Genomic DNA, 12,168 nt, shown 5'->3' on the forward strand with positions numbered 1-12,168 from the left:
TTTCAAAAAGATCTGAGGAGGGTCCCAGATTTTGACACCCCTTAAAATACATCTAATCAGGTCCTTCCTGCTTTTTAGTGGCCTGCTGCTGTGCTCCCTTGATGAGAAATCTTGTCTGAAACCTGAAGATTTACATTAGCCCTGAGAGTTATTGTCAAGGACCTAGGCTTTAGCTCAGCGGACAAACACTGTCTTGTGGCGCAAAGAAGAGCTGGATTCGAACGTAGTCCGTCACAGTATTTAGGGTTACTGTCACTGGTGTCCCACCGCCAGTGGGAGCCACAGGAGGTTGGTGGCACCTTAATTGGGGAGGACGGGCTCGTGGTAATGACTGGAGTGGAATCAGTGGAATGGTATCAAATACATCAAACACACAGAGGGGACGGCTGTCAGTTTACAACCTCATAACCAACTGGGATGTTTTGCTTACCGTTTTAAAAAAACTTTTGTTTATTTAGTAAATATTTGATCAACTCTATTTCTTGAACTACGTTGTTAGTTAAGGGCTTGTAAGTAAGCGGTTCACTGTTAGGTCTACTACACCTGTTAGTTAAGGGCTTGTAAGTCAGCGTTTCACTGTCAGGTCTCCCCCTGTTGGTTAAGGGCTTGTAAGTCAGCGTTTCACTGTCAGGTCTCCACCTGTTGGTTAAGGGCTTGTAAGTCAGCGTTTCACTGTTAGGTCTACTACACCTGTTGGTTAAGGGCTTGTAAGTCAGCGTTTCACTGTCAGGTCTACTACACCTGTTGGTTAAGGGCTTGTAAGTCAGCGTTTCACTGTCAGGTCTACCACACCTGTTGGTTAAGGGCTTGTAAGTCAGCGTTTCACTGTCAGGTCTACTACACCTGTTGGTTAAGGGCTTGTAAGTCAGCGTTTCACTGTCAAGTCTACCACACCTGTTGGTTAAGGGCTTGTAAGTAAGCGGTTCACTGTCAGGTCTCCACCTGTTGGTTAAGGGCTTGTAAGTCAGCGTTTCACTGTCAGGTCTACTACACCTGTTGGTTAAGGGCTTGTAAGTCAGCGTTTCACTGTCAGGTCTACTACACCTGTTGGTTAAGGGCTTGTAAGTCAGCGTTTCACTGTCAGGTCTACTACACCTGTTGGTTAAGGGCTTGTAAGTCAGCGTTTCACTGTCAGGTCTCCCCCTGTTGGTTAAGGGCTTGTAAGTCAGCGTTTCACTGTCAGGTCTCCCCCTGTTGGTTAAGGGCTTGTAAGTCAGCGTTTCACTGTCAGGTCTCCCCCTGTTGGTTAAGGGCTTGTAAGTCAGCGGTTCACTGTCAGGTCTACTACACCTGTTGGTTAAGGGCTTGTAAGTCAGCGTTTCACTGTCAGGTCTCCACCTGTTGGTTAAGGGCTTGTAAGTCAGCGTTTCACTGTCAGGTCTCCACCTGTTGGTTAAGGGCTTGTAAGTCAGCGGTTCACTGTCAGGTCTCCTGTTGTATTCACCGCATGTGACAAATAACATGGATGTGTTTTATACCGTTTCATTCGCTCCATTCCAGCCATTATTATGAGCCGTCCTCCCCTCAGCAGCCCCCACTGACAGGATCCCTCAGCGTGACACTCTTGACATGCTGTGTTCCAGGAGACCAATGAGCTGGTGGCCATAAAGAAGTTTAAAGACAGCGAGGAGAATGAGGAGGTTAAAGAGACCACGCTGAGGGAGCTGAAGATGCTGCGGACGCTGAAACAGGAGAACATCGTGGAACTCAAAGAGGCTTTCAGGAGGAGAGGGAAACTCTACCTGGTCTTTGAATATGTGGAGAGGGTCAGTGAATACCTAGAGGATGAACCTTTTTAATGATAACGTTTTATAGACCAGAATAGTCTAGAATATGTGGAGAGGGTCAGTGAATACCTAGAGGATGAACCTTTTTAATGATAACGTTTCATAGACCAGAATAGTCTAGAATATGTGGAGAGGGTCAGTGAATACCTAGAGGATGAACCTTTTTAATGATAACGTTTCATAGACCAGAATAGTCTAGAATATGTGGAGAGGGTCAGTGAATACCTAGAGGATGAACCTTTTTAATGATAACGTTTTATAGACCAGAATAGTCTAGAAATGTCCATTACTTTCTAGGGATTGCTGGGATCCGCTGATGGTTGGATGATAAATCATCATGTAATATACTTAGCTACTGTTTACGCCAGCAGGTTCACTTTTAGAATAGTGCCATAGTATCTAACTTGTTTTTCTAAGGGGTTGGATTTGTGGCACATGTTATACAAAGCATTATGGGTAGTGTAGTTGTAGCTGTGATTGACAGTAGTACTGTGGATTCTGTGTTCCAGAACATGCTGGAGTTGCTGGAGGAACTGCCTAACGGAGCACCACCTGACAAAGCCAGGAACTACATCTACCAGCTGATCAAAGCCATCCACTGGTGCCATAAGAATGAGATCGTACACAGAGGTGAGGAACTCTTACCTTTACTATAACGAGGTCACCTTTTCCTTTCGTTTTGCTACGATGACGTGTTGAGTCAGAGGCAGGGCCTCCCAGCAGAGATGGTTTGTTCTGACTTTTGGTTTGGCCAAGTACCAGACTGCTGCCGCGTGTGAAAATTGGTCTCCTCTGTTTCTCCTCAGACATCAAGCCTGAAAACCTCCTCATCAGCTCTGAGGATGTTCTCAAACTCTGTGATTTTGGTAAGTAGAAATATGTCACTTCTAACAGAGTCATTAACTCAGTACATTAGATGTATGACGATCTCAGTATCCCTGGTAAGCAATGGTCAGTATCTGTCCATTACTTCCTCTGTCTGTTTCTGGCCTGGTTTCCTGTAGGCTTTGAGTCAGTATCTGTCCATGACTTCCTCTGTCTCTCTCTGGCCTGGTTTCCTGTAGGCTTTGAGTCAGTATCTGTCCATGACTTCCTCTGTCTCTCTCTGGCCTGGTTTCCTGTAGGCTTTGAGTCAGTATCTGTCCATGACTTCCTCTGTCTGTTTCTGGCCTGGTTTCCTGTAGGCTTTGAGTCAGTATCTGTCCATGACTTCCTCTGTCTGTTTCTGGCCTGGTTTCCTGTAGGCTTTGAGTCAGTATCTGTCCATGACTTCCTCTGTCTCTCTCTGGTTTCCTGTAGGCTTTGAGTCAGTATCTGTCCATGACTTCCTCTGTCTGTTTCTGGCCTGGTTTCCTGTAGGCTTTGAGTCAGTATCTGTCCATGACTTCCTCTGTCTCTCTCTGGTTTCCTGTAGGCTTTGAGTCAGTATCTGTCCATGACTTCCTCTGTCTGTTTCTGGCCTGGTTTCCTGTAGGCTTTGAGTCAGTATCTGTCCATGACTTCCTCTGTCTGTTTCTGGCCTGGTTTCCTGTAGGCTTTGAGTCAGTATCTGTCCATGACTTCCTCTGTCTCTCTCTGGTTTCCTGTAGGCTTTGAGTCAGTATCTGTCCATGACTTCCTCTGTCTGTTTCTGGCTTGGTTTCCTGTAGGCTTTGAGTCAGTATCTGTCAATGACTTCCTCTGTCTGTTTCTGGCCTGGTTTCCTGTAGACTTTGAGTCAGTATCTGTCCATGACTTCCTCTGTCTGTTTCTGGCCTGGTTTCCTGTAGGCTTTGAGTCAGTATCTGTCCATGACTTCCTCTGTCTGTTTCTGGCCTGGTTTCCTGTAGGCTTTGAGTCAGTATCTGTCCATGACTTCCTCTGTCTGTTTCTGGCCTGGTTTCCTGTAGGCTTTGAGTCAGTATCTGTCCATGACTTCCTCTCTGTTTCTGGCCTGGTTTCCTGTAGGCTTTGAGTCAGTATCTGTCCATGACTTCCTCTGTCTGTTTCTGGACTGGTTTCCTGTAGGCTTTGAGTCAGTATCTGTCCATGACTTCCTCTGTCTCTCTCTGGTTTCCTGTAGGCTTTGAGTCAGTATCTGTCCATGACTTCCTCTGTCTCTCTCTGGTTTCCTGTAGGCTTTGAGTCAGTATCTGTTCATGACTTCCTCTGTCTCTCTCTGGTTTCCTGTAGGCTTTGAGTCAGTATCTGTCCATGACTTCCTCTGTCTCTCTCTGGTCTGGTTTCCTGTAGGCTTTGAGTCAGTATCTGTCCATGACTTCCTCTGTCTGTTTCTGGCCTGGTTTCCTGTAGGCTTTGAGTCAGTATCTGTCCATGACTTCCTCTGTCTCTCTCTGGTTTCCTGTAGGCTTTGAGTCAGTATGTGTTCCTGACTTCCTCTGTCTCTCTCTGGTTTCCTGTAGGCTTTGAGTCAGTATCTGTCCATGACTTCCTCTGTCTGTTTCTGGCCTGGTTTCCTGTAGGCTTTGAGTCAGTATCTGTCCATGACTTCCTCTGTCTGTTTCTGGCCTGGTTTCCTGTAGGCTTTGAGTCAGTATCTGTCCATGACTTCCTCTGTCTGTTTCTGGCCTGGTTTCCTGTAGGCTTTGAGTCAGTATCTGTCCATGACTTCCTCTGTCTGTTTCTGGCCTGGTTTCCTGTAGGCTTTGAGTCAGTATCTGTCCATGACTTCCTCTGTCTGTTTCTGGCCTGGTTTCCTGTAGGCTTTGAGTCAGTATGTGTTCATGACTTCCTCTGTCTGTTTCTGGCCTGGTTTCCTGTAGGCTTTGAGTCAGTATGTGTTCATGACTTCCTCTGTCTGTTTCTGGCCTGGTTTCCTGTAGGCTTTGAGTCAGTATCTGTCCATGACTTCCTCTGTCTGTTTCTGGCCTGGTTTCCTGTAGGCTTTGAGTCAGTATCTGTCCATGACTTCCTCTGTCTGTTTCTGGCCTGGTTTCCTGTAGGCTTTGAGTCAGTATCTGTCCATGACTTCCTCTGTCTCTCTCTGGTTTCCTGTAGGCTTTGAGTCAGTATCTGTCCATGACTTCCTCTGTCTGTTTCTGGCCTGGTTTCCTGTAGGCTTTGAGTCAGTATCTGTCCATGACTTCCTCTGTCTCTCTCTGGTTTCCTGTAGGCTTTGAGTCAGTATCTGTCCATGACTTCCTCTGTCTCTCTCTGGTTTCCTGTAGGCTTTGCCCGCAACCTGTCAGAGGGAAGTGATGCCAACTACACTGAGTATGTAGCCACTAGGTGGTACCGCTCTCCTGAGCTACTGCTGGGGTGAGTCCCATTAAACCTACTGGACCTGTGTGTGTGTGTGTGTGTGTGTGTGTGTGTGTGTGTGTGTGTGTGTGTGTGTGTGTGTGTGTGTGTGTGTGTGTGTGTGTGTGTGTGTGTGTGTGTGTGTGTGTGTGTGTGTGTGTGTGTGTGTGTGTGTGTGTGTGTGTGTGTGTGTGTGTGTGTGTGTGTGTGTGTGAGTTTGTATTGGTGTTTGTATTTGATGTGTGTGTTTGTGTTAGTATTGGTGTGTGTATTGGTGTGTGTGCGCGTGTGTGTGATTGTATTGGTACGTGTATTCTTGTGTGTGTGTTTGTATTGGTGCGTGTATTGGTCTGTGTGTGTGTGTAGGTGCGTGCGTGTGTTGTGTGTGTACATTGATAAGTGTCTGTTTGTCTGCATAGCTGTCAGTCCATACATACATATATCCTTCTCGGAATATTTCAGTGAACATGTGTATTAGTCTGGCCTTGATAAATCCTGTTTTCATGTGTGTACTACAGACACAGGGAGGTTACTGTGTCCATTTGATCGTCTAGATAATGGAGCATCATGTGGTGGGGCTCCTTCCTCTCCCACAGCAACTAAATCAACTGTTACATTTATTGACTCTTGGTATTTGAATTCCGCCCACGCAAATATTTTCTCTCTTCATCACTCTTCCTCAGTCTCAGCGGCGCTCTTCTCTCTTCTCCTCTCTTCTCTCAGCCAACCCCTCTCTCTCTCTCTCTCTCTCTCTCTCTCTCTCTCTCTCTCTCTCTCTCTCTCTCTCTCTCTCTCTCTCTCTCTCTCTCTCCTCTCTTTCTCCTCTCTTCTCTCAGCCAACCTCTCTCTCTTTCTCTCTCTCCTCTCTTCTCCTCTCTTCTCTCAGCCAACCTCTCTCTCCTCTCTCTCTCCTTCTCTCTCTCCTTTCTGTCATTGTGTTCATCACCTTCTGCTGAACCAACATCATCATCACCATCATCATCATCATCATCATCATCATCTTCTGTCCTTACTCTTCTGGTTCAGTTTTACAAATGCATCACTTAAGCTGTTTTCTCACAGAACATATTTAGTGCTTCAGTTCTTCAGTTCTCTGCTCAGTGTGGGCAGGATAGGCATGTATCATCCTTCTCTCTCTCTCTCTCTCTCTCTCTCTCTCTCTCTCTCTCTCTCTCTGTTTCTCTCTCTCTCTCTCTCTGTTTCTCTGTCTCTCTCTCTCTCTCTCTCTCTCTCTCTCTCTCTCTCTCTCTCTCTCTCTCTCTCTCTCTCTCTCTCTCTCTCTCTCTCTCCCCCTCTCTCTATCCCCTCCACCCCAGGGCCCCCTATGGTAAAGCTGTAGACATGTGGTCAGTGGGTTGTATCCTGGGGGAGCTGTGTGATGGCCAGCCTCTGTTCCCAGGGGAGAGTGAGATAGATCAACTCTTTACCATCCAGAAGGTCCTGGGTCCTCTACCTGCTGAACAGATGAAGCTCTTCTACAACAACCCTCGCTTCCATGGACTACGGGTAAGGTCAACTCTGGGGTCGATCTGTTGAGCTGTTCTGTCGTCATCTCACACTCCACCTCCGCTTTCCTCTCCTCTCCCATTTCTTCCTCTCTACCTCTACCTCTACCTATCCCACCTCTCCCTCCCTCTCCATTCTCTCTCCTCTCTTTCCATCCTGTCTCTATCTCTCTCCTCTCCTTCCCTCTCTCTCCATCTCTTTCCTCTCCTTCCTTCCTTCCCTCTCTCTCCATCTCTCTCATCCCATTCCCTCTCTCTCTCCATCTCTCTCCTCTCCTTCCCTCTCTCTCTCCTTCCTCTCTCTCTCTCTCTCTCTCTCTCTCTCTCTCTCTCTCTCTCTCTCTCTCTCTCTCTCTCTCTCTCTCTCTCTCTCTCTCTCTCTCTCTCATCTCTCTCATCTCTCTCCTCTCCTTCCCTCTCTCTCTCCATCTCTCTCCTCTCCTTCCCCCTCTCTCTCTCCATCTCTCTCTCCATCTCTCTCCTCTCCTCTCCTTCCCTCTCTCCATCTCTCTCCTCTCCTCTCCTTCCCTCTCTCTCTCTCTCCATATCTCTCCTCTCCTTCCCTCTCTCTTTCTCCATCTCTCTCCTCTCCTTCCCTCTCTCTCTCTCCATCTCTCTCTCTCCTTCCCTCCCTCTCTCCATCTCTCTCCTCTCCTTCCCTCTCTCTCTATCTCTCTCTCCATCTCTCTCCTCTCCTTCTCTATCTCTCTCTCCATCTCTCTCATCTCCTTCCCTCTCTCTCTCTCCATCTCTCTCATCCCATTCCCTCTCTCTCTCCATCTCTCTCCTCTCCTTCCCTCTCTCTCTCTCTCTCTCTCTCTCTCTCTCTCTCTCTCTCTCTCTCTCTCTCTCTCTCTCTCTCTCTCTCTCTCTCTCTCTCTCTCTCTCTCTCTCTCTCTCTCCATCTATCTCCTCTCCTTCCCTCTCTCTCCATCTCTCTCCTCTCCTTCCCTCTCTCTCCATCTCTCTCATCCCATTCCTCTCTCTTCCCTCTCTCCTCTCCTCTCCCTCTCTCTCCTTCCCTCTCTTCCCTCTCTCTCTCCATCTCTCTCCTCTCCTTCCCTCTCTCTCTCCATCTCTCTCCTCTCCTTCCCTCTCTCCATCTCTCCCTCTCCTTCCCTCTCTCTCTCTCTCTCTCTCTCTCTCTCTCTCTCTCTCTCTCTCTCTCTCTCTCTCTATCTCTCCTCTCCTTCCCTCTCTCTTTCTCCATCTCTCTCCTCTCCTTCCCTCTCTCTCTCTCCATCTCTCTCCTCTCCTTCCCTCTCTCTCTCTCCATCTCTCTCCTCTCCTTCCCTCTCTCTCTCCATCTTTCTCCTCTCCTTCCCTCTCTCTCTATCTCTCTCTCCATCTCTCTCCTCTCCTTCTCTATCTCTCTCTCCATCTCTCTCCTCTCCTTCTCTATCTCTCTCTCCATCTCTCTCCTCTCCTTCCCTCTCTCTCTCCATCTCTCTCCTCTCCTTCCCTCTCTCTCTCTCCATCTCTCTCCTCTCCTTCCCTCTCTCTCTCCATCTCTCTCCTCTCCTTCCCTCTCTCTCTCCATTTCTCCTCTGTCTCTTTCCCACCTATCTATCTGTGTGAGTCCTGGTGGCTGTCTTCCCAGTGTGGTCCGTGACTGAGTGGATTGAGTCATCATGTTATGGTGGTGTTCAGTGTTACTGTAGAAGAGAGAGACAGAGAGACTGAGAGGCAGAGAGAGAGAGACAGAGAGAGAGAGAGAGAGACAGAGAGACTGAGAGACAGAGAGACTGAGAGACAGAGAGATAGAGACAGATAGACTGAGAGAGAGACAGAGTGACAGAGAGAGAGACAGTGCTTCTGTCACCAACCAAGGAGGGCCTACAGCAGCACCTAGATATTCTGCACAGATTCTGACAGACCTGGGCCCTGACAGTAAATCTCAGTAAGACCAAAATAATAGTGTTCCAAAAAAGGTCCAGTCGCCAGGACCACAAATACAAATTCAATCGAGACACCATTGCCCTAGAGCACACAAAAAACTATACATACCTTGGCCTAAACATCAGCGCCACAGGTAACTTCCACAAAGCTGTGAACAATTTGAGAGACAAGGCAAGAAGGGCATTCTATGCCATCAAAAGGAACATAAAATTCAACATACCAATTAGGATCTGGCTAAAAATACTTGAATCAGTCATAGAGCCCATTGCCCTTTATGGTTGTGAGGTCTGGAGTCCGCTCACCAACCAAGACTTCACAAAATGGGACAAATACCAAATTGAGACTCTGCATACAGAATTCGGCAAAAATAACCTCTGTGTACAACGTAAAACACCAAATAATGCAGGCAGACCAGAATTAGGCCAATACCCACTAATGATCAAAATCCAGAAAAGAGCCGTTAAATTCTACAACCACCTAAAAGGAAGCGATGCCCAAACCTTCCATAACAAAGCTATCACCTACAGAGAGATGAACCTGGAGAAGAGTTCCCTAAGCAAGCTGGTCCTGGGGCTCTGTTCACAAACACAAACACACCCCACAGAGCCCCAGGACAGCAACACAATTAGACCCAAGCAAATCATGAGAAAACAAAAAGATAATTACTTGACACATTGGAAAGAATTAACAAAAAAACAGAGCAAACTAGAATGCTATTTGGCCCTACACAGAGAGTCCACAGTGGCAGAATACCTGACCACTGTGACTGACCCAAACTTAAGGAAAGCTTTGACGATGTACAGACTCAGTGAGCATAGCCTTGCTATTGAGAAAGGCCGCCGTAGGCAGACCTGGCTCTCAAGAGAAGACAGGCTATGTGCTCACTGCCCACAAAATGAGGTGGAAACTGAGCTGCACTTCCTAACCTCCTGCCCAATGTATGACCATATTAGAGACACATATTTCCCTCAGATTACACAGATCCACAAAGAATTCACAAATCCAATTTTGATAAACTCTCAAATCTCTACTGGGTGAAATACCACAGTGTGGAGGCTGGTGGACATGCATGCCTCCTGATGCACTCCCACACAGAGACACACACCTTCAGACAGACAGACACATGCATGTCCACCAGCCTCCTGATGCACTCCCACACAGAGACACACACCTTCAGACAGACAGACACATGCATGTCCACCAGCCTCCTGATGCACTCCCACACAGAGATACACACCTTCAGACAGACAGACACATGCATGTCCACCAGCCTCCTGATGCACTCCCACACAGAGACACACCTTCAGACAGACAGACACATGCATGTCCACCAGCCTCCTGATGCACTCCCACACAGAGATACACACCTTCAGACAGACAGACACATGCATGTCCACCAGCCTCCTGATGCACTCCCACACAGAGACACACACCTTCAGACAGACAGACACATGCATGTCCACCAGCCTCCTGATGCACTCCCACACAGAGACACACACCTTCAGACAGACAGACACATGCATGTCCACCAGCCTCCTGATGCACTCCCACACAGAGACACACACCTTCAGACAGACAGACACATGCATGTCCACCAGCCTCCTGATGCACTCCCACACAGAGACACACACCTTCAGACAGACAGACACATGCATGTCCACCAGCCTCCTGATGCACTCCCACACAGAGACACACACCTTCAGACAGACAGACACATGCATGTCCACCAGCCTCCTGATGCACTCCCACACAGAGATACACACCTTCAGACAGACAGACACATGCATGTCCACCAGCCTCCTGATGCACTCCCACACAGAGACACACACCTTCAGACAGACAGAAACATGCATGTCCACCAGCCTCCTGATGCACTCCTACACAGAGATACACACCTTCAGACAGACAGACACATGCATGTCCACCAGCCTCCTGATGCACTCCCACACAGAGACACACACCTTCAGACAGACAGACACATGCATGTCCACCAGCCTCCTGATGCACTCCCACACAGAGATACACACCTTCAGACAGACAGACACATGCATGTCCACCAGCCTCCTGATGCACTCCCACACAGAGATACACACCTTCAGACAGACAGACACATGCATGTCCACCAGCCTCCTGATGCACTCCCACACAGAGATACACACCTTCAGACAGACAGACACATGCATGTCCACCAGCCTCCTGATGCACTCCCACACAGAGATACACACCTTCAGACAGACAGAAACATGCATGTCCACCAGCCTCCTGATGCACTCCCACACAGAGATACACACCTTCAGACAGACAGACACATGCATGTCCACCAGCCTCCTGATGCACTCCCACACAGAGATACACACCTTCAGACAGACAGAAACATGCATGTCCACCAGACTCCCACACAGAGATCCATGGGAGGGGTGGTAATCATGTACCTGCTATAGTGAAAGCTGTGTTAGGCCCGTTAGCAGGACGTCTGGCCTCAGACACAACAGTCTCCTGTCAACTCCAGTCAGACACATCTGAATCTCAACATAGACACTGCACTCTGAAACCTCACAACTGTACGTGTGTGTGTCAGCAGTTCCCCTCAGTGAATCACCCTACAACCCTGGAGCGGAGGTACCTGGCCATCCTGAGTGGCCTCATGCTGGATCTGATGAAGGTAACACACACACACACACACACACACACACACACACACACACACACACACACACACACACACACACACACACACACACACACACACACACACACACACACACACACACACACACACACACACACACACACACACACACACACACACACACACACACACACACACACACACACACAGAGACACACAATTGGTATTGCCAGTATTAGCACATTCTGGGTCCTCCAGGCTCAAACTAGACTAGTCCTGCTAATGGGAGGTATTCTAGTCCTGCAAATGGAAGGTATTCTGGGTCCTCCAGGCTCAAACTAGACTAGTCCTGCTAATGGGAGGTATTCTAGTCCTGCTAATGGAAGGTATTCTAGTCCTGCAAATGGAAGGTATTCTGGATTCTGCAGGCTCAAACTAGACTTGTCTTGCTAGCTAATGTATGTCTATGACTAAAGCTGTGGGTCAGTCAGTACTCTGCTGTGAGCGAGGCCTACAGTACATCACACTTTCCTCAGGAGATGAATGGTGTGATAAACCCTCCCACCCATATCTCTGTCTCTGGATCCACGTGGTTAAAAGCCAGTTGTTTTTAGAATGGTCTGAGTCTCTAGCGTTTCTATACAGCGCGTGATAATGAATTCTGTAACCAACAGATGTAGAGCTCTGCGTTAAGAATGCTGTAGCTCAGTTAGTAGAGCAAGGCGCTTGCAACACCAGGGGTGTGGGTTCAATTACCACCAAGGACCACTATGAAAATGTATGAATTCCTGTCGATGAGAACGGGGGTGTGCTCAGTCCTCTTTTTCCTGTAGTCCACAATCATCTTCTTTGTCTTGATCACGTTTAGGGAGAGGTTGTTGTCCTGGCAGCACACGGACAGGTCTCTGACCTCCTCCCTATAGGCTGTCTCGTTGTTATTGGTGATCAGGCCCACCACTATTGTGTCATCGGAAACTTAATGATAGGGTTGGTGTCGTGCCTGGCCGTGCAGTCATGGGTGAGCAGGGAGTACAGGAGGGGACTGAGCACACACCCCTGAGGGGCCCCCGTGTTGAGGATCAGCGTGGCGGATGTGTTGTTACCTACC

At 48.3% G+C, this 12,168-nt stretch overlaps 1 protein-coding gene across 1 annotated transcript in view; it reads left to right on the plus strand.

Annotated features, from left to right (window-relative positions):
* The first annotated feature begins 1,461 nt into the window (after positions 1 to 1,461).
* The window catches only part of LOC124020584 (cyclin-dependent kinase-like 5), a 35,271-nt gene continuing 24,564 nt past the window's right edge, over positions 1,462 to 12,168 (plus strand). The window contains 7 exon segments of the mRNA XM_046335821.1: positions 1,462 to 1,467; positions 1,584 to 1,766; positions 2,297 to 2,417; positions 2,594 to 2,653; positions 4,955 to 5,045; positions 6,344 to 6,533; positions 11,013 to 11,093. Of these exon segments, the coding sequence (XP_046191777.1) occupies positions 1,462 to 1,467; positions 1,584 to 1,766; positions 2,297 to 2,417; positions 2,594 to 2,653; positions 4,955 to 5,045; positions 6,344 to 6,533; positions 11,013 to 11,093 (732 nt within the window).

Source organism: Oncorhynchus gorbuscha, unplaced genomic scaffold (genome assembly GCF_021184085.1).
Source record: "Oncorhynchus gorbuscha isolate QuinsamMale2020 ecotype Even-year unplaced genomic scaffold, OgorEven_v1.0 Un_scaffold_861, whole genome shotgun sequence".
Classification (NCBI taxonomy): domain Eukaryota; kingdom Metazoa; phylum Chordata; class Actinopteri; order Salmoniformes; family Salmonidae; genus Oncorhynchus; species Oncorhynchus gorbuscha.